This window comes from Adelges cooleyi, unplaced genomic scaffold, assembly GCF_023614345.1.
Source record: "Adelges cooleyi isolate 19-005CV unplaced genomic scaffold, UGA_ACOO_1.1 ACOO_flye_CR_arks_rails_tigmint_CR_PRNA_23, whole genome shotgun sequence".
Lineage (NCBI taxonomy): Eukaryota > Metazoa > Arthropoda > Insecta > Hemiptera > Adelgidae > Adelges > Adelges cooleyi.
In genome coordinates this window covers 15,580,052-15,602,573 of record NW_026095893.1, presented here as the reverse complement: position 1 = coordinate 15,602,573, position 22,522 = coordinate 15,580,052, and the positions used below count along the sequence as shown (strand labels likewise).

The 22,522-nt window shown below is 32.7% G+C and overlaps 2 protein-coding genes across 4 annotated transcripts; one reads left to right on the top strand and one right to left on the bottom strand.

Annotated features, from left to right (window-relative positions):
* Positions 1 to 10: 10 nt before the first annotated feature.
* On the bottom strand, positions 11 to 2,107 carry LOC126835243 (protein mago nashi homolog). The gene is made up of 2 exons (XM_050567695.1): positions 1,918 to 2,107; positions 11 to 1,164 (listed from the first exon to the last, which is right to left on the bottom strand). Exons 1-2 carry the CDS (start codon positions 1,958 to 1,960, stop codon positions 764 to 766), a joined length of 444 nt encoding a protein of 147 aa, XP_050423652.1. The 5' UTR covers positions 1,961 to 2,107; the 3' UTR covers positions 11 to 763.
* Positions 2,108 to 2,343: 236 nt separating this feature from the next.
* LOC126835242 (histone-lysine N-methyltransferase, H3 lysine-79 specific) lies at positions 2,344 to 22,284 on the top strand. 3 transcript variants are annotated; one of them, XR_007685180.1, is made up of 17 exons: positions 2,345 to 2,752; positions 3,743 to 3,783; positions 13,050 to 13,124; positions 13,242 to 13,305; positions 14,849 to 14,983; positions 15,059 to 15,244; positions 15,302 to 15,569; positions 15,646 to 15,752; positions 16,195 to 16,245; positions 16,405 to 16,627; positions 16,692 to 17,218; positions 17,480 to 17,689; positions 17,771 to 18,403; positions 18,467 to 18,825; positions 18,889 to 19,091; positions 19,773 to 19,881; positions 20,721 to 20,844. XR_007685180.1 is itself a non-coding variant. In XM_050567693.1 (16 exons), exons 1-16 carry the CDS (start codon positions 2,663 to 2,665, stop codon positions 21,107 to 21,109), a joined length of 3,561 nt encoding a protein of 1,186 aa, XP_050423650.1. In that variant the 5' UTR covers positions 2,345 to 2,662; the 3' UTR covers positions 21,110 to 22,284. The 3 variants fall into 3 exon arrangements, 2 of the variants coding, with proteins under 2 accessions (XP_050423651.1, XP_050423650.1); XM_050567693.1 differs by lacking the exon at positions 19,773 to 19,881 and having other exon boundaries at positions 20,721 to 22,284; XM_050567694.1 differs by lacking the exons at positions 16,195 to 16,245; positions 19,773 to 19,881 and having other exon boundaries at positions 2,344 to 2,752; positions 20,721 to 22,284.
* The last annotated feature ends 238 nt before the right edge of the window (positions 22,285 to 22,522 follow it).

Below are 22,522 nucleotides of genomic sequence, written 5' to 3'. Positions count from 1 at the left end.
CTTCAGTTAGTATATGTTTAAAACTAATTTTATTAATATTTCCAACATACAAAACCCATAAAAATGCAAAACTGTAATAAATAATTTTACAAAATATTCATGAGTACAGCACACATTTTGGCTGATACTAACACTTTGATTTATACCTGCCTTTTCGTATATTATAATATTATGTGCTAGACAGTGGTATGTTTACCTTATGACCCATTGTACAAATCAATAAAAAAAATATACATTTCAATCATATTTGTGTACTATTAAGGGAGATTAATACAAATAAAATCATAATACCCAATTTGTTTGACTTTCAAGGCTGTTATAGATGTCATTAAAAACATATGGTCATAAAAACATGACCATACTTATAACAGGTATCATTATAACAGCTAGAATCAATAAATGCAGTTACAATTTGTTATTTAGTACTTGTATTTTTTTAAATAATCATAAAAAAAAACACTAAAAATATATTGAAAACTTTATAAAGAATTATTACAAATACAATTTAAGTTTTTGGAGTCCATATAATGTTGTTCTATTTTTTAAAATATTTTTAGTCAGTGTAAAATTAACATGTAATAATCGTTGTGATAAACGTATACATTATTATGTAGAACAAAAAATACAAACTTATTGATCACTAACAATTTTACAGGCAATATTGTACTTTCCGATATAAGAAAATAGTTAATTTTTAAAATGTTTAATTGAATGTAGTTGTTATTTACAAGAAGTTTAGCGCAATTTACTTAAAACCATCTCATTATGAAATTGGTTTGATTTTAAAGTGTAACGAGATTAAAGAAAACACAAAACATTTTAAATCTTGTACTAAATAATAAAACGTTCTTAAACCTTCTGGATCTTTTGACGTATTGACGTCTAACAGAGATCCGGTCTTAGATGTAGTGAAAGATATATGTTCATCATCTATGACAATTTCTAATTCTTGTCTTCCAACTCGATCAGGAGGCGGCCATAAAGCGTCGTCTTCGTGCATGATTTCCGAGTCCGAGACAATACGTTTGAGCTCATCGATAACAGGTTGATGAACGTAAACTTCTTTGCGGATCATGGTGTCATTTTTGTAGTTAGAATTGTTGGCGTAGCGAAGTTTACCATCAGGCCTGAACTCGAATTCCAAAAACTCGTGACCAAATTTTCCTGAAAAAAACAAAACCCATTTATGAATATTTCAAACTGAAATTTTTATTAGATGTATTAAGTAAAGATACTCATGACAAAAGTGTCAAAATATAACCAACCGAAACCAAAAACTAACTGAATATTGATACTTGCTTTGTCAGTGACCATTGATCACAGACCAAACGAGGTATTTAACAAGGCCTGAGTTTTTTGATTGATGTAATTAAAATTATAAAAATCAAATAAAGTGTAACAATTTATAACGTTATTTTGTTTCAGACTGTACAACATTTACACTCTTAAAACCATAAAACGCTATAACAAAAACACAAACTACAAGTTTAAAAAACAAAAATGTTTTTTTAATTTCTTCTATTGTTGGGCTCACAATATATATTGAGAAACTATTTATAATATATATATATATTTTTTTTTGTATAACGTTTAGTGGTTTTAAGAGTGTATATATATATATATAATAACATAACAGTGGTAATTATTATTTTTTTCAGTTACCATATTTTGAAATCTACTGGCTACCTAGAGTTAAGATCAGGACCTAATTATTTTTTCTTTATTTATTAGTTTATACACTTAATCGAGTTGTCGAAATCTCAAACAACGGATTTATAAACTTTAATACTATTATAATTATGTCTTTCAATAAGTTACCGGCGAGTCTACTTTCTACCTTACAAAACCGAGCACGATAGATCCGACATTGTCGGCGAGCTTGGTAGAATTCGTGCGCGTTGTTCATATGATACATACCTTTGTGACCAATGTAGTAACGCAAATAGAATTCTCCGGACATTTTTTAGTTTGGCTGAAAACTATATTTCAATTTTTAACTTCAATCAATATTACTTAGCAATTAAAACTATCGCGATTAAATATTTTCGTTGGCCGACGTTTTCGTGTGTAGCGTAAACACTAAACAACCGCGTGCGGCGGCCTGAACCAATCACTGGTGATATAAAAGCAGTGTGGCCGTGGCTCGCCAGTCGAAATTTACCGGCCGTCTCGTGTTGGGTGTGGCACTGCACCTTGCTCCCCGCGCGATCGATAAACTCGCAATAGGTGCCGCGATTGCGCACATTACCCCGGTTCGTTTCTTCCATGCTTGCTGCGAGTGGGTGGGCGTTCGGTTGCGCCAAGAACGCATGTTTTTTCCTGGCACTACCGCGACGCCATCTTATGGCCAAACACAACGTTCATTTATTCATGTTGGTTCGTACGTGACGGAATCGGCTAGTGTGATGGTGGCGGAAGCGTTTGGAAAGTAGTGTAGTTCCCCGTGCGTTCATTATTTATTTCCCCATCCGCCGCCGTTTTTCGTTATAGGTAATAATAATAATTTGTATAAAAGAAGAAAAAACGACCGCCACCAAAATAATAATATGCCGTGTTCCCCGTGTTAGTGCAGTTATTTTTTTTTCACCGTTTGTGTTCGTCGTTATCGCGCGCCCAAGTGCTCGTGTACCGTCACCGTCGTTACAACAAGCCGTCGGTGTGTATGCCGTCCAAAATGGAATTGCGTTTGCACAGTCCTGTGGGCGCTGAACCCGTACTGTACAAATGGCCGATGATAATCGGAAGTGGCTCGGTAAGTGTGTAAACAAACATGGGTACGATAACGTCTAAAGACAAGTTTGTTGGCAAATCGTCGATGAATTTTTTTGCCATTGGCATTTGAATAATCTCGGCGTGACGCAGTAGCTCTGATATCACTAGTAAAGGTACCTATACCCCGCACCGTAAAAACACAATTATGCACAATAATATTTCCAAATTGATGGTAACTACTCGCCCAAAACAATAATAATAAAGAATAATATTCAACGTACGACGATCGTCGAGTAGGTAACGTCCGAGTTGCTATATTTAAAAGCATACATGTATATGTATGCTTTTAAATATACACGTTCCCCCAAGTATACATTTATATGTATTTATATTACACCCATTAACCAGTGTTGGTTTTTAAAGACTGCTTGATATTATGACAGTTCATTGAACTCTCCCACAAACAGTGTGGATTTTATTTGACTTATTTCGACATTGGTTATTAAACTGAACTGGTAATTTGTGAAAACCAAATAAACACTAATATTAAATTATTATTGACTAACACCGTCAAAACCAGTATCGCCACATTATTATGAAGTTGCCAGTATAACCTTAACCCAAGTTATATATTGGAACACGCAATATTGTTTATCGACATAATTGATAAAGTATTCATTTGATTTTTAACACAACAGCTGTGCTTTATAATCGACTGTAAAAATACGCTATAAAAATATTGCTGCTAACTTAACATTATTTGTGTTAATATATTTTGGTACTACTCCATAAATTAATCATATTATTATCTTTATACTTAAGCAATGCTTGTATATTGTTATTTATATGCCACTCCTTATTTTTCACGCTATAAAATCCTGGTTTACGGTTGTATTATCAACAACTAATTTGATAATAGTATTAACTATCTATAGTGTATCTCAAATAATACAGTTTTAACTAGTGTTAACTAAATTGATGATAGATTAAGTATAAGTATTTTAATCGAGCAATTAATTATATGTTTCAGGACAAACATGATGGCTCTATAGGAATAATAGACACAATAAAGTAAGTGTTGGCATTTTAACTATTCATTAGTATTACAAAAATAGTTTTAAAATTATGTCATATAAATGTTTATTTAATTGGTAACATACTTTGATAATTTGTCTTCACCCAAACATTAACATAGTGTTTTAAATGTCCCCAAAGGTAAAATTACCAAAAAATAATATTTGTAAAAATTTACTTTTTTTTTTTGGGGGCATAAAAACCAAAAATGCACTTGTGTATATAAAACTTTATACTGTTTCATTATACTGGTGTATAATAAAACATCTGTTAGACACTATTAAGTTGTTCCAAAGTATGTAATTCGGTTCAAAATGAGTTTGTAGCAATTTCTTGGATCAACGCTAAATTTGTGAACCAGTCAAGCGTTAAGCACCTCGCCTTTTACTTATCCATTATTGACTGATTCAAAATTCTCTAAATTTATAAGGAGTGCATAAAATAGGTATATTTACTATCCCAGTAATAAAATAACTACTTACTAAATCTTTTAAATATATTATTCAGTTATAACTTATAACTGATCATAATAACTATTGGAAAACATAATCTAATAATATTAATACGTAATTTTTAAATAAAATGCTAAAGTTATGGGTTTTTAGCATATTTATTATTTGAACAAATATTGATTATTTACCGAATGACCTTTAAGAAAACAAATAAAACACAAACGGTCCGTTTGTGTATTAATAGAATTGCAATTTGTTGTTAAACGTAGTAGAAATATGTATAAACGACACTAAATATAAAAAAATCGATTACATTCATATTTTTATTTTCTTATCACGCTTATCGTACATTCTGACTCGAACGTACTCCGCATGTCGCCGTAGCGTGTATTTCATTCATGATTCGAAGTCTATGATAAATGCCATGTTGTTTTTGTTGTTACTATTATTTTGATGGTTATTATGTTTTTTGGCGGGCACACCGAAATAACATTTTATAATCGCGCGACGCCAAAACGGAACCGCGGTGGTCAATATGATTTAGCCCGCCGTCAGTTTCCTATAAATTCCTGTACACGTCATATTTTATTTCCTGTGTGTATGTTTCCGTTTGACATTGGATAAGTAAAAAAAAAAACGCGGGTGTGCGTAAGATCGTACTTGTGATGGAGTGACGAGAGGAGGGGAGATCATTACCGATTTACAACAGACGCGGGCTAGCAATTTAGGAGGCCACAAACCGGTTGTATCATCGGTTAACGAACTCTACTATCCTTCTTGGCCGTGCGTAACATTTCGTGTCCCAGTCATTATCTATACTCGATTGAATATCTCGCGGTCAGAACCACCACCGCCACAGTTTTCTCCGTCATTAACGTTGGTTAGTTGTTTTTTCAGCGCCATATTTAGGTGTAATATATTATGTTATAACGGCCGGATTTTGACTGCGCTATTTTTTTTTCACCGGCCTGGTTTAAGCCGAGCTTTTTTTTTTATACGCGTCCGATGAACGTATATTTTTTTAGGATGTTATTTTTCGCCGTAGCCGTAACGATGCGCAGCTAAAAAAAGCATTGTATTTTTCGTTCTGCCACGGTCTAACGCCGGTGTAAGCGTTTAATATGGACTTGGCGCGCCGTCGCCGTCCACGGTCGTCTTTTGTCGTCGGTACACTTCACGGGCGCGCCGAGCTAAGCCGAACGGGCACAGACGGCTTTTGTTATTTTCGGCCGGTGCGCGCCGTGTAGGAAGACAGATACAACAGCATCTGTATTCTGTGTGTAGGGCATACGGAACGAAACGATTAAGCTACAAATAAACGTTCTTTATTATTATTACATTACACGTGTTGTGTGGTGCCGGACGCTCGTCCGATCGGCCTAAGGCCATGAAACATTTTTGTTATTTTGAGAAACGCTAAGAGAAAATGTCCTACGTTCGCCGTGAACTGTATAATATAATTATAGTAATATTAAATGTTTATTATAATAATAATAAAAACAAGAGTCCTGGTGCCGGACGGGCCGAATTCGACTGGCGGTGACTGCACAGAAGAGCGATGACCGTCCACGCTCGGGGCCAATAACACGGCTGGCATCTTCAAGGACACGCGCGCGCGCAGTTTGGCGGTATCTCCCCGGATCGACCGGATTCGTGAATAAAGATTGGAAAACAAGACTTTACCCATTGTCTGGTCCTGCGCCGAAGTAAAAAAAAAATCAAACTCACCTGCTCATAGGCTCGATGGTTATTCGTCTTGCGACTGGTTTTTTTCTTTCTGTTTTGGCGGCGAACCTACCGAATGTCGAGTTTGAGCCGAATTCCTGTTTCATCACACAATTATGTTACATTTTCCAACAAAAAAATCAGTATTGAACTCTTGATTTTTATAATATTTTATTTTTTTAATCTAACTGATAGAACTCTTTGCAGAACAATAAATCATTAACACAGCATTTTCTAAAAAGAAAACACAGTATATACTACTGTGTTTACTGTAATAATTTCTTTCAAAAGAATCCAAACCCCCTCGAATTTTCTATTCAATGAAAAAAGGTAATTCGTTTTGGTTGTTACATAAGAGATCAAGAAAACGAATTTTTTAATTGCTCCGAGTCTGCTAACGAAAAACCAAACCAGGAATTCCCAGCTTTTTTTTTGTTGGGGCCCAGTGTATGTTAGGTTTAGACCCTGTGAAAATGAAGTAGTATTTTAATACTAATAAAAAAAACTGTATTTTTGCTAGCTCTCTTTTTTGTCTCTTTATATAATATTTTTTCTTTTCCTAACAATAAGAATAGATACCAAATCAGCTTCGCATCAATGCTAAAACGGTATCGATGGGAGGTCGCTAGTTTTTATTGTGTTTTATGCAAGATTTCGTTTTTTTCACACCGTGCACTTGTATTGTTGTGTATGATAACACTTGTTTATATTGCAAAAACGCAATTGTTACGAGTCGTTGGACTTGTTTCAGGCCTAGTGATTCATTTTTGTTAAGCCAAACAATACACGTTTTATTGTCTTACCTTTAACCACACAGTTGTTGCAATTTTTTGAATTAATCGTTTGAAAACAAAATACTATTTTTGTTATGTTACACTGAGATATTTATTAGCAATTTTGTCAGAATTGTATGGAACTAATATTCGTATAGTCATATCACTTGTATATTAAGAATAATATTTCTGTTGTTTATAATTTTATAACTATTTGATTGAATACATAAGGCGTTCAGTCGAAAGCAGATGGTAATATTTTATTTCCGAATGATGTACATAAAAAAATAACAATGAAGCAAACGAAAGTATAAAATATTTTTTTTTATTCCTGCCTTGCTGGAAAAACTGAAAAATCATCCAATCACCATATTTCTTTTCCTTTTTTTTTTATTGCTTGTTTTTTTGGAGAAGGGGACGATGTTATTCGTGTCCTTCTTAAGGATAATACATATCCTTGAGGATATCGTTTTAAAATTCTATTTAAATAGTAGTTAAGAGGTCAATTTAATATAAAAAATATCCGAACATACTAGGTTTTTTGGGGTATGCTAACACCCATCATTTTTTGGCGAACACTGAACCCAATAAAATACATAGCTTTGAGTAAATACCAAACATTTGTTAGGCATAAACAGAAGGAATCCAATCCGCTGGGCCTTTTGTTTGTTTGTGTTTAGCTATGAATCATATTACGCGTGTCTAGGCGTTACCCAATTAATCATTGCGAATCGTCATTATTGGTGACCTCCAGCAAAAGTAAAAGTAACCAACACACGCGTTAGTATTAGCCGAAACTTTTGTCGAACAAATCTTTTATTATTATCGTATAAAATCTAAAATAAAAAACAATTAATTATTATAAATTTCGGTTAAGTCTTTGGTTTTTCACAGTCGCATGCTTATCTCCTCAATAAACATGCATTTCTTATTTCTTTTTTTATCAACCTTTGTAGACAAAGTGACGAGTGTTCAGTGTACTCGTTTTTGTATTACGCGCCCTCGTCATACGGGGGTGTTGGGTCACTAACGAATCAAAATAACTCGCAATAATAGGGTGCTACGAACCTGTTAAGCTTCTAGTCCTTACATTACCGTTTACATTACTATTATATTGCGCAAAAGTAGTTTAAGACGAGGTGGTATTAATATTTTATAACAGTTGAAAACACTGTAATTGATAGTTTTGAAAAACTCGGTTTCGGTTAATTGGAATTTGAAATGTTTTAAAATAATAAGAATCGAACCCTTTGTCCGATAAACAAGAAATACCGCTTGTTGGACACAAATGAGTTGTGTTTATCATAATATATTTTACAGTATTTTACCTCCAAAATGCTGAAATTACAAAAATCAAAATTTGGAGAACGTTTTTTATATTTACCTATTAACATATAGTTTTGGTTGAAAGATAAAATCATATTTGTACTTTCTACAAAACGGTTTTATTGAAGTTTGTTTAAAATTAATCGTTTTAAAAAGTTTAAATACAATATTTAAATTTGTATATGTGTTCATTTTCTATACTCTTTGTGTTGAGCTAATAACCATTGTGCATTCGTTGGTAATCACAGTGAAAACTTCCTTGCGCTATTGACACCGACTTGGTAATTATTTACTGTTGTAATACAAATTTGTACATAGGTTCCATCTCTCAATGCATGTATTTTTATATTAGGTCGTCCCTCGGCGATTTCAGCTCTGGACAACAAAACTGATACGTTTTAAGACTTTGTTAGCTTCTCATACAATACGGTCATTTATATCCGGTCGTAATAAGACAACCCTAACCACGTGAAACCATTGTCGAAAAACAACCTTTTAAGAACATATATTTGTTTTGCTTCTACACTTGTCGCTTCGGGGGAGGTGATCTTCCGATACGGTCCAAAGATGATTACTATTATATTTTCAGTCGTGACGAACCTATTGTAGAACAACAATATTGTTGTTGCAGTTGCAATTGGTTTTTTTTTTCAACACACTGTGCCATTTTTATAGACCGTTGCAATGTCCAACGGAAGAGAGAGAAGGAAAAAACGTCCTAGAAAACCTCTTGTGTTGCGTTACTGCGCACATAACGGTTATTCGGTGTGACGGGCACCGTTTTTTTTTATTTACCACTTACTACTATAATAAAACCTAGTATAATGTATATTGTACTTAAAATGTATTTGTATTTCCACTAACGCGGGGGGAGGGGAGGGGCTGGAGAGAGGGTACGTCCAGAGTGCAGTGGCATCTGTACGTGCACCGGCCAAAGCGTTTGATTAAAAAAGATAGAACCGGTTTTCTTCGTGCGTGTGTATCTATGTTTGTATGTGGTTACATAACGGTCCGCGGTCACAACAACGCGGGCGGACGCGGTTGCCGTCGTGAGTAATAATTTTACCGGTCGGCCGAAGAACGATTGCCGATGAGCAAGAAGTCGAGAGAGAGAATGCGTAGTCGTCGGGTGTGTTGTTTTGGTTGCACGCACTGGATGGGAAGGAAATGCTAGTGAAACCGTTTGTGTGCGCGCGCGCCCGAGAGAAAGGAAATTACGACGAGGTCACGCGCCTAACTTACGCCGGTGGACGAGTGTCGCCGCCGATTACATTATCGATCGTCTGCCCCCGCGGAAGTAAAATAATATGACCAATGCTATACTACTACTACTACTACTACTACTACTTTTGCGGCGCCTGCTAGTATATTAGGGACACGCGTATTGGCAACGCGATGATGGCTGCATTCTGGCGGCGGTGACGTCACAACTGGGGTTGTTTTGTTATTGTTCTATCGACGAATAGGATTTTTTATTATTATTATTTATCCTAGTAAAAAAAAAATCTCTTCGGTCGTCGCCCCGAAGAGAGCGCGATAGTCGCTTTCTCCAGTCATATTCGCCTTTACCACCAGTCGAAACAACAAAAATCGATACTGCAGCAACGGTAAAAAACAAAATAATCCGACCGTGTATTGATTGCAAAGAAAGTCAAATAGAAGCTAGTATAAAATTATATAGTTATAATGGCTTAATGTATTCCCGTAAAACTGCTTTGGCTCGACGATAAAACCAAACTCGTTCTTCCGGAAAATTTATGACGTGTAACTATAATATTATTATTTTTAATTTCGTTCACTCGAAGGTTCATTCGGGTTCACGTTCCTTCGTTCGTTAAATAATACCTGTAATATTAATATACTAATAGGTAGTCACTAGTCACCGTATGCACCCCGTACATCCAAAAATCACCGAAGCCGCTTTATAATCGCGACTCATAAATAATATACACTTATAAAAATGCTGAAAACTGTAAAACTACGCAGGGACGGAATGAAAAGTTAAGCCTAGAAATTACACTTCATTCTAGCCCATTAAAAATATTTTATAAACTAGATCTTAAAAAAAATACCGAAACCCCCCCTCCCTTATCAAGTATTATGAATTTTTTAACACAACTTTCAATAAATAGTTGTAAAAAACTCAAAATAAAATACATTAGATTTGATAGGATTTTTCTCTAAATCGGACATAACTTTTAATTGACCATAATTTATTTTTTAATTATAGTGAATTTTTTGCATTAAAAATATGTAGCTTAAGGTATTGCAATATTATCGCAAACTAGTACGTTACCTAATGGTTAGTAAGGTTTTTCACATACTTAATGACTTCTGATTATGTGCAACTTAACAATTAAATTATCCTTATTTTATTTACTATAATTACTATAATATGACCCTACACAGTTGGCTTTCGTGTGCAACCTTAATCGTACTGCACCGGTTGTCTTGACCAGATTAGAGTTCACCTGGCTGTCTTGGGCAAAACCTGCCTTAGTAATTTCAACATCCGCTTGATTATTACAGTTGGCTAACAATTTGCATCTTGCGTTAGGCGTCTACAGGTGAAATTTCATTTAATCTTATTACTTAACCTAATATAATGTAGACGACTGTAAACCGTAAAACTTACCGTGTATTTTGTGTCATCGTAATTTACTGCGGATAAAATATAACATTTATAATTGTGTTTACAATTTTTGTTTATTGCTGTGCATTTAATAGAAAAACATGTTTATAAACAGAATAAAACATGGCAATTATTGTTGTTGGCCTTTTTGGTTATCTGGCGTATTATTATAGCTACATTAGGAATGTTTAGGAATTATTGCTATAACGCAGACATTTTTTTTTGAGCTTAAGGTTTTTTTTTTATTGTTCGTTCTAATTGTTTAGTTTTAAGTTATAATATTTAGTGCAATACTTGTTCATAAGAATAACGGAAAAATCTTGAAAACAATCAATTCATTGTATCGGTTAATGTATTTTCACTTTCATACTTTAGGATTACAGTCGTGTATTTTTATGGGCGATAGACTACAATTATTATTGATAGTATAGTATGGTACGTACCATGCGACCGGATTGGATAAGACCGCGATGCTTTAAAAAGCGCGCGTTAATCAAATTTGTGCGCTCGTTTTGCCGGACATTCTTGCGCGTGTGTATTATATTGGCCGCCGTTTTCCCGGTAGATTAAAACATCCATAAACCCACCCTATTTTCCCATGCAAAGAACATAAAAAAAGGGGGTAATAAACGCCACACAATGGAACTAAAAAAAAGGGGGAAATTTGCATTTTGCTTTCACCCTCGTGTGGCGGCGACGGTGACCTTTTTTTGTGGTACTGTGCCAATGTGACGGCGCATATGTGATCATTATTATTTTAGTCATTTTTTTTTTTTTTTGTAAGAGTCGTTTAAACAAATCCTCGTTCTATTATAGTACGTTTTGTAATGACTGACGGTGATAATTATAATTGCTTACCACGCGTTTCCGCAGAGTACATTTATTATTATTATTATTAAAACCTGTGCCAGTTCGACCACACCTTCCGGGTTTCTAACGCATGTATTGTGTTTTATGTTCTTCAATGTCATAATAATATGCTAACGCCGGCGCGCACCTGTTGCTTGCTGGGCGACGTACGCTTTTTTTTTTAATTGCCGACGTTTTTCAAAAAATTCGTCTGTTTAACAAAGTCGACAATAACCTGTTTTTTAAAAAGAAAAGCCTCGCCCAGTTAAGGTTTTTTCGAATTTGAATGTAATATAATATATTGGAGTGATAATTGCATACTTTAAATCACAAGCTCTTGTTTTTTAATTCAAACTCAATTTTATATAAAATTTAAAGTAAACTTAATAAAATAAAGTTGTCGTTTCTTTTGAATTTATTCCAAATAAATTCACTCCACGAGTCTCACTCGTATTGTCAGAATATTAAACGCTATCCGTTATTATTTTATAGACAATCATAATGTATTGTGTACACACGTGGTATACACTATACTATCTTTACTCAACCGCGTGTGTTTGTTAACACAAATGTCAAAAAACTCGTTTTTTTCTGCTTAAGTACAGCAAATATGTGATATTTATATTTTAAACGGGTTATCGCCAACTAGTTTTAATCATATTTTTGCGATTATGATTGAAGCCTTCCTAGCGACCAACAATATTATGGCTATAATGACGATTGCACAAAATATAGGTGTGTGTATATTGTAAGGACATCCGACAGTAGGTATATGATCATTATTATTTTGAACCGTTGTAGGTTGTGTCCGACGTTGCCGCGTGGAAACGAGTAAAAACACATAAATCCTTTACACATAACACACACACACGCAGACCTTGGCCTCAATGCTACTATTGGTGAAATGCATTTTACGTGCATCAAGTTTACCGCAACTACTGCAACAACCGATAACAACGTTAAGATTTTTTTATTGGTTAACTATCCAATGTGAGCTGCTTGTGTATGTTTTTCCCTCTAAAATATATTTTGTATTGAAATAATATCAAATGTTACAGAAAAGAATTGATTACAAATCGTGTAAGAATAATGTTACGAGTTATGATTAGGCACCTTGCATTGTATTAATGTACTGGCCGGGTAAACAGGTGTACAAGTACTAATACGCTAGTGTAGGGATGATGCACTAATATCACTTTGGCTAACTTGTTGAATAAACGTTTAATAAAACGTTAAGCAACAAAAAATAAAGCTAGCAATAGTTCGGGATTTTTTTTTAAAAAGACACTGAGTTATGTTTTAGCGGGTTTGCATAAATAAACTTGTATTTTTAGATAAATACCAAACATTAGTTATGTTTAAACAATATTTAAAAAAAAAAACAGTTTTTTATGGCCAGTCTGTAACTTATGAATATTATTATTCTCATGCTTTATTTTTTCTGAATTTCAAAAAACTAGTAACGCTAATGTACACTTATTTATTATATGTTTTTCTGTTCTACAGATGGGTATGCGAAGATTTTCCTGACATGAAGATTCCACTTGAAAACAACATCCTCTGCGACTACGACACAAAATCGTAAGTCTTCGACCTCCGACCGTTTTGGCCGGAACGAATCGATAACCTTTTTTTCTGTGCTGGCTACACAGCTCTTTTTTTTATGCTATATTTAAAACATTTTTTGTCATTGTGTAGGTATGAAAGCATGAAGACTCTGTGTGACAGGTTCAACAAGGCAATCGACAGCATGGTGCAAATGGTGAATATTTTAGATAAAAAAAAACATATATTGATTATTTTCTATCCTAAAAGGGGTTATAAAATTATTTAAACCGAGTTGGCCTTTTGTTGCTGTGAAAAAAAGGGTCTCGGGTACTGTGAAAAAAAGGCCTACGTGACCTCATCCCCGTAGTACATAACCACCGCAGCTGGCTTATGTGTTTGTCGCAGACCATCTTTATTGGGAGAAAGAGAGAGAACAGTGCGCGACTGAACTACTGTTATTATCGTACTATGTACTACCAAATCGTGCCTCGTTGCCAAATTGTATCATAATATCAATGTATAGTATATTATAATAGTATAGCTGATGTGGCTGTTGTCCGTATGGATGGTTTGTTTTTATCTAGCAACAGTAATCCGTTTTTTGTTTTATTATTCTTACCGTGATTATTTATTCTTATTAATTATAAAAACTACTGTTGTTATTTTCTTCAGCAGGCGTATAATTATCTTACATACACAACGTGGTTACGAATTATAAGAATCGTTTCCTATACTTCTATAGAAACTAGACGGCTGGTAACTATATCTCCCCCTGTACTTCCCGTGTGTCATGTAATTTACAACCTGTACGGTGTACTGACGTTTATAATATTTTGGTCTGCATCACCTGCCCCCTACAAGAACAGCTGTTGCTTCAAGCACCTTTGAATATATTTACATGTACACACATTATGTGTATTTATTTACAAACGTATAGCATTGACATGAAAACCCATCGTTGAAATAATATTTTAGACAAAGTTACTTTATTATAAAACTCGCAATTAAGATTTTATACATTCTGATTTTAATCTCGCAGCTAAACCTAATCTTGTATGAAACAAAACAATAATAAATAATAATCGATTGTTGAATACATTTGCGAATTGGTAATTTGCAAAATCGGTGTGCGAGTATTATTAATATAGCTGATTAATTTTTGTTTGGATAATGGGGGAATCTCACGATTAAAAAATAATTTGTTTTCAAGAAAAATATGTAAATTCATTGGTCACGTGTGAACGTGTACCTATAATTTTCAAAACAATATTGTCGGTTAGAATAGAATCATTTATCACACACTGCAGCTCACGTTTTAAATTTGAAATCACGACTTTCTCTCTTGGTTTTACATTTTAAAATACGCCATCACCGCCAACGTTTGTACTATTATAACAGAAAAATATTACTCAACGATGTTGGCAAAGTTCAACTTTTTTTTTAATGTATAAATAAAAATTTATTTTAAACGAACTTGTGCATTATTAAATAAAAAAACAAATAATAATTAAAGTAAAAACATTTTATAATTTAAACTATGAAATCAAATAAATATTTGTTATAAATAACAGGTTATTTAAAACAGTAAAATAAAAATGTATTGAAATAAAATATTATTTGAAGTTATAAATAACAAATTATTTTATTTATTTCAAATAACTCGTTTGATCAAAAATGCCCAGGTTTCCTATATAAATTAGTAATAATTTTTTCCAACTCAAGAAATTTCTTCATTTTAAAAAAATGTTCTTTTTTAGAATAAAGGTACTTCTTTACAAAAATTCAGTAAGAAAGCTTCCAGAGGACTCCTTCGTCATATTATACAACAAGTATACAATGTTTCCGTTAGCGATCCCGATAAATTGAACCAATATGAACCGTTTTCACCTGAGGTATGTTGAATGCATAACAAATATTTTGTTTTTATTTTGTGTTGACAGTTATAAAATTGATATGTTGTGTTTTAGGTTTACGGAGAAACGTCTTATGATCTCATTTGTCAAATGATCGATCTAATCAACATTACAGAAGAAGACATATTCATCGATCTTGGATCAGGTGTCGGCCAAATTGTTCTACAAATGGCTGCATCTACCCAATGCAAAATCTGTTGGGGCGTTGAAAAAGCCGATGTACCTTCGTCTTATTCTGAGGTATACATTTTACATACTAAAAGGGTTATTTAACTTGATTCATTTTTTTTTTTTTAGTATATGCATACAAATTTTCAAAAATGGATGTCTTGGTACGGCAAACGGTATGGAGAATATAAACTTATCAAAGGAGACTTTTTAAGCGAAGAACACCGAGAAAAGATAACTAGCGCTTCTATTGTTTTTGTTAACAACTATGCCTTTGGACCTCAAGTTGATCATGCGTTAAAAGAGCGTTTCGCTGATCTTAAAGATGGAGCTAGAATAGTATCATCGAGGTCATTTTGTCCTCTTAACTTTCGAATGTCGGAACGAAACTTAAGTGGTGAGTTGTTGGTTTTTATAATTTTATTTTTTACATTTATACAGTTTACTGATTTGCTTGTTTTAATTTGTATTAGATATTGGAACTATTATGCATGTGTCAGCTATGGAGCCCATAACAGGCTCAGTGTCTTGGACTTGTAATCCTGTTAAGTATTATCTACATGTGATCGATCGGACAAAGGTAAATCCAGATGCTTTCAGCGATGTAGTCTCAAGAGTATAATATGCTGTATGTACTCACCTAACACTTTTCTATGTATTGTTGTATGGTCCTGTAGTTGTACTCATGTACTCTAATTGTAGTTATACAATTTTTGTCATTAACACACAGTAAACCATACATGAAAAAGTGGAGGTGGGTGTACACAGTGTATACCCTTACGACTACAACTCTGGTTACTTTCTTAAATAACCTGCATGTACTTGATGTAAACAATTTTAGAGAGATATTATACATAACACCAAAATATAGTTATCTAAAATGTTTTATTAAAAGTTTATTATTCAGTTGATACAAATCTCAAAATCAAATTAATTGTTATCATTTTAAAAAATGTTTTTTTTTATAACATTTTTTTTTTAAATTTTATTTTTAAATTCCCCCTTTTTTTAAATGTCTACAGCTCGAGCGGTTTTTTACTCAGAATAAGCTTCCTGTTTCAAAATCATCAAGGGTAAATAAAAATACTTCTGAAGTAAAATAAATGTTGAACGTTTATTTTACTTTTTGTTTAATCAATTAAATTGTCCGTTAATGATTTATTAATCATAGGACATTTAGTTGTGATTTTAGTACTTTTAAAAATAAATTTTATTTTTTTTTTTTTTTTTAGGTGAATGGAGAAAAACAAAAACCGGTTGTAACAACAAATGGTAATGTTAACAGTTCGTCCGATGATACAGACTCATTGTTAAGCACTTTAAACAGCGATAGCGTCGACGGAAGTACAACTATTAGTATGGTTTCTGATAAAACAAAACCTACAAATAACGACCGACAATCTTGGTCAGACGTAGGTGGCCACAATAGCGAAGGAGAATTTGAAAATACTAGTGGTATGTTAAATAATTTATGCTATTGGTATTATTTATATTAATAATTTTTTTTTTTTTTACACAGATAACCAGAGTAGAGCTAGCAGAAAATTAATGAAACGCAATACTCCTCGCCGCAGCCGCAGTTTTAAAATCAACCCTACTAACGGACTACACAACAGATTACATTCTGAAGTGGCACCAATTGTAAAAGTTGTTGAGAAAAACAACAACACCAAAGGAGGAAAACGAGCCACTTCAAATAATCGCAAACAGAAAACAACAAGGCGCAAAGCTCCCAAAAGGCATGTTAAAATATCTGCGTCTCTCAATTTGTTACACAGTGAAACTGTTCTCAGTACCACACCCGAAGTATCAATGAGTATTAAAGAGCCACCAAAAGGATGCATCGATCATACATTAACTTCAATTACCGGAGTGGGAGCAGGATATGCAGCCACTCATACTGAATTGCCGCCTCCAAGTGGGGATATTCCATACTCCTTACAATTGGTTTTAGATGATTATAAAGAAGGTTTTATGAAAATCATAAATAACTTCAAAACTAAGAAGTTTAGAGAAGATGTCGAAGAGGCGATCAAAGCGGAAAAGGTATGTTGAACGATTATTTTTAGAATTAGCAAATGTTAATGTTTTTAGGCTGGAGGTCATTCTATAAGGCTCTTATTACTGATAAGAGACAGCTGATATAGGAGTCTATTCAAATACTTCATTGATTAATACAAATATTGATCATCGTAATTGATAAGCAATTAACCTAAACAATTGATTAATGATAGACCACTAGCGAACAAATTCATTAAAGACTAAAAATGTTACAATGCTTAATGTTCTTTTTTTTAATTATTATAGGAAAAGAAACAACACTTAAATATGAAAATTCATCAAATCAAGAAACAAGTTGACCATTTAATCAAAGACAGCTGTAGCCTTTTGAAAACTCGTATGAAAGAACTGGATATATATCCTACGAATACCGCTGAAGACGTCTTGACTGCCGCTAAAGTCATCGTATTGAGACATAAAGAATTGCAAACCAAAGTAGCCAAAACAAAAAATGAGGTTAGTTAATTTTGAATGTGTAAATAATAAACGAGTTTTTATTATTCAAACAATTTATTAATGTTTTTTTTTTTTTTTTAGACAAATGTATTAGAAAACCAGTGTTGGGACTTGTACTCACAACGTGCAGCTGAAGTAAACTCTGTGGGTACACCTGGATCATTGTCTTTACAACAGTCTGAAAATCCTGTCGAGCAAGAAACTCGCGTTCAAAAATTGTTAATGACTGAGCTTATGGAAAACCGGAAAAGAAAACAAATACTATCAAAAACGATTGAATCGGTTAAAACCGAAATTGACGATTTGATTAAAAAAGAAAATGACACGCACGCAAAAATATATAACAACGCTATTCAAATGATGAACAATAAAAAATCGAGAATTCGTTCACAGGATTGGCCAGACGTACCAGATATAGCTAAAATTGATGAAAAGAATCCAGAAATTTTAGCGCAAAAAATTCTAGAAACTGGCCGGCAGATAGAAGCGAGAAAAATCGTTGATAATGGAAAACAAATAGAAATGACCATGCGGTATCAGCGCTCGACCAAAAACTGTAATAGACCTTCATCGGACACACCGCTCAAAGTACCTTTTTATGATGAACACGTCAAAGATCTCATTACAAGCGCTCTTAATGAGCCATCGTCCAAAGGACCTGATTACTCTGTGGCTTCGCCAGCCAAAGTCGCCCTGCGTAGACATTTGTCACAGGTAAGACATTTACTTGGTATATATTGTATGCATAACTTGTAATAATTTGTATAATTACTTTAGGAAAAAATATCACCTACTCTGCAACCTATACAACAACAACAACAACAAAATGTTATTGCCAGAACAATTGGCGATGTTTTAAATAATGAAATAGAAAGATGTTTAGAAATGGACCGACAACATCGTACATTAGAAATAAGCAACCAGTCAATTATAAATGCTGTTGTTCCATTGTCTATGCACAACAATAGAACCAAAGAAAATCAGCTGTGCAACCAATCGTTGGCCTCTGAAAAACAGCGATCGTTTAAGTACATACCTTTGCCCAAAGCGGAACTCAAACCGTACCAAGAATCGCTTTTCAGCGATGACACTCCACCTCCTCATTTGGCCACTTTAAAAGAAGAACCAGTTGAAGGGTAAATTTTAATAACATAATTTATCTCTGCTCGTCACAAATTTATTATATTTGTTAAATACAGTTTGGCTGCATCGTTACATGATCGGCTGCTTGATAATGATGGAGACGATAGCAATGGAGACGAAGGTCTGTCGTTTAAAGAAGAAAAGACTGAATCCGACACGCAATCGCCTCACAGAATGCTCAAACGAAGATCCCAATCACCTGGATCAATACCTACGAAAAAAAAGATGCCCATGTCCGAGAGAGTACCGTCCGAAGAAGGTATTACTTATAAAATAATTATTTCAATTGAAATTTGGTTTTGGCGTGTAATTTTTAAAAATTCATTTTCACAATAGACTTTCACGTAGTTGATTTATTGTTTTTTTTTTTCTATTTTTTATTTCTCAACGCCTGATTGGTTTTTAATATTGTAAATTTAGCTTGGCTTAACCATGAATAAATCGTAAACTTCAAAATTCCTTTATTTTGATGAATTATATTATTTTTTTTAATAAAAAACTGGTGGTGGCCACGTGCTATAGAAATACAATTCAACGTCTAAAACATAATATTTTATTTTCTGTACTTTGTTTGTATTTTAAGATAATAATTTATTTTATATAATTTCAGTAATGTAGTATCATTATTTAACTATAAAACATTAAGATGCACAATTAAAAATATATCAATATGTATCTATTGATAATTAACTATGATAGATACTTGGTGTAAAAACTTATGTGCAAAATATTTTATTCATAAAAATAAAAAACAACTATTTATGTCAGATTTAACAATATAACTGATCATAATTTTTCACACAAAACCACCGAAAATCAATTAATTATCACTTCTACACACTTTTCTTTTAGAGTAAAATTTATAATATATTATTAATGTACACTTTTGCATGTTATGCTGGTTTTTGTTGCTTGTCACGCTTATTAATTTCTATTTTAGGATTTAATTCTCGTACTCTAAAGTATGTCACAAGAAGTATTATTTAGCTGTATAAATAGAGGCTCTAGCTGGGCCTATTGGAATTGGAATACCTAGTAAAAACATTAAGGTGAGTGCACTGCATTGTGTTGTGTGCGATTACACACTATTTTATGTAGAATACTTTGGCATGTAAAATTCATTAACAATCAATTAAATAAAAGTAATAACCTGTTCATACAATACGAAACCAATAATCGGTGAAGCTTTAAGGTATCTGTGTGTACCCATTTCGCTATTTATGTCGGTACAAGTACACTCATTTATAAAAAAAAAAGTGGGACACACAGCATATACCGTACGATTGCACCACTAAATATGACTATATTTTTATGGTTTAGTGCATGTGCACATTTTCTTATATAAAAAATTTTTAAAAATTTGTAATTTTATTATTGATTTTTTTATAATTCAACCCAAAAAAAAGGCTAAATTACAATATTAATTATATTATAGTGGTATTTTTACTTCGTAATTTTTCATATTTATTTTTTAAATTTATTTTTTTATACTGAAATTAATATTAGTTAACTTTGCATTCAGTTGACTGTATTATAAACGTGTCAAACTGTTCAACAATTAAAAATGTACATTAAAAAAATATATTTGTATTTTAAAGCTTATTTTATCTGCCGCTACACTTTGTTTGTACAAGGTTCACTAGTTGTATTTAGTTTCTTTGCATGTCTATGCCTGATTAAACAGATTTTTGTAGTTATTAACAGTTAATAAATACTTTTTTTTTTTTTATTATTTAATAAACTAATAAACAACTACTAAAATGCTTCACTTCATAATAACATTTGTACACTTACTAAAACTGATTTAAATTGTTTATACAAGATTAATATAAATTTTACTACTGCGTGTTAATTATATAATTTTTTAATGTTCTCTTGTGCATTTTAGATGAAAAGTGGAACGACCGTATTCGTGAGAGATTTGACAATTTGGTGACATTTGCATCGCTCGAATTAGACAAACGACGCCGCAACAGTTCTGATGCCGCGGCTAACACCAGTCCGGATAGCGGTATTGGCCACGGTGATCCACCTCCAGCATTGCAGCCACCACCCTCGCCGTCACCACCATTTTCCCCCGCTCCCTTGGACGGACCCTACAGCCCTGTGCCTGCGCCAGCTGTCACTGCACCTAACATCCCGTTAAGATATCAACGTCTCGCAAGTCATAAAAAAAAATCATTCCGCGACAAGTTTAGATCGACTGGTCCTAAAGCAAAAACATGGGCAGCAAAATGGATGGATGCTGAAATTGAAAACACGAACGGCTTTTTTTAACTTTAAGATTTTATATTCCACTAGTTTAATTTTAAAATTTTATATTTGTTATAAAAATTTTAGACATGTATCTTGACAAATTCACTCGAAATTTTTAGGTACCAATCTTCTAAAACTCTTCTCATTCATTTGTTTAATAAAGTAACAATACAAACAAAAAATTGTCATAGAAACATATTTTTCATTAAAGATAATATGTGTTATTTTTGGAAACAATGTTTTCAAACAAAACATTACATATTTATACAAAAGTTGCGTTTTTTATTATTATGCAACAATAGGTTCCTTATTGTAATTTTTTTTTTTTTTTGTGTATTTAATGGAAAAATATAGATTATTATGTTTACATGATAGTAAGAACTAATTAATAGAGAACATTTATGCAATGATGTATTTGTAAGGGTATATGCTGTATGTATTCACCTCCAATTTTTTATGTGTGTACTGTGACGATCATACATCCAAAAAAAAGTGGATAGTGAATACACATGGTGTATGTACAAAAGTACACCACTGTATTTATGCAATTTCTCTTCTGTAACTGCCTTTAGTTTAATTTGATTACCAACTATTTTTTTTAATTTAATTTTTTTTTGTTATTTCTTGTGTATGGACTTTGAATCATTAATCAAATTATTTATTCTGTTTAATGATAATAATACTTTTGATTAAAAATTAAGTACTTAACCCTGTAAATAATTTCTCTTTAAACAAATTGTATAATAATTAGGTTTTCATACCATATAGTGATATTGTGTTCTTTTATTGTTTTTTTTTTTTTTATTTAAGCCTTGTTATTAGTATTTGGTATTATTGATTGTATATTACTATTTTTCGTGTATATAACCATGTGTCTCATATTTTGTGCAGTTATTTCTCGTAAATTCAAATCCGTTTTGACACAAATTCAAAACTTTGGTACGTATTTGTTTTGAACTAAGTCAAAATAGCTCACCACTGCCTTTTGCGAAGGACCCCCTTAATTAATGAATTGCAATTTGTATAGTATAATATGTAATTAATTGATTAGCTTATTTGACATAAATTTTGTACTATTATTAAATGGGGGAAACTTAGACTTTTCAATTTAAAAAAAAATTCTTTTTATAATAAATTTTTCCAAACTGCCACTCGTTAAAAGTGTTCAAATAATTTAAATTGTAACTTTTTTTTTTATATAATGCAGTTTTCAGCATTTTTAATTAAGTTATTATTATGTATTTTTTTTTTTTGTTCCTAAGTTATTGTGTAGTTGTCCAATTTTGTACAGAACATATTTTAGTCTACTCATCGGATGTTATTTATTTCTTTTATAATATAGATTAAATATATTATAGGTGGACCGTGTATGAATTTATCTCTCTTTTTTTGGATTTTTTAACTTAACAGAAGTGAAATCCATAAATGTGGGTG

Coding starts and splice junctions, on each gene's coding strand:
- LOC126835243 (XM_050567695.1), bottom strand. CDS start 1,960: ATGTCCGGAGAATTCTATTTGCGTTACTACATTGGTCACAAAG. Junction 1,165..1,917: donor TTACTACATTGGTCACAAAG/GTATGTATCATA, acceptor TGTTTTTTTCAG/GAAAATTTGGTCACGAGTTT.
- LOC126835242 (XM_050567693.1), top strand. CDS start 2,663: ATGCCGTCCAAAATGGAATTGCGTTTGCACAGTCCTGTGGGCGCTGAA. Junction 13,306..14,848: donor TCGACAGCATGGTGCAAATG/GTGAATATTTTA, acceptor GTTCTTTTTTAG/AATAAAGGTACTTCTTTACA. Junction 14,984..15,058: donor ATGAACCGTTTTCACCTGAG/GTATGTTGAATG, acceptor GTTGTGTTTTAG/GTTTACGGAGAAACGTCTTA.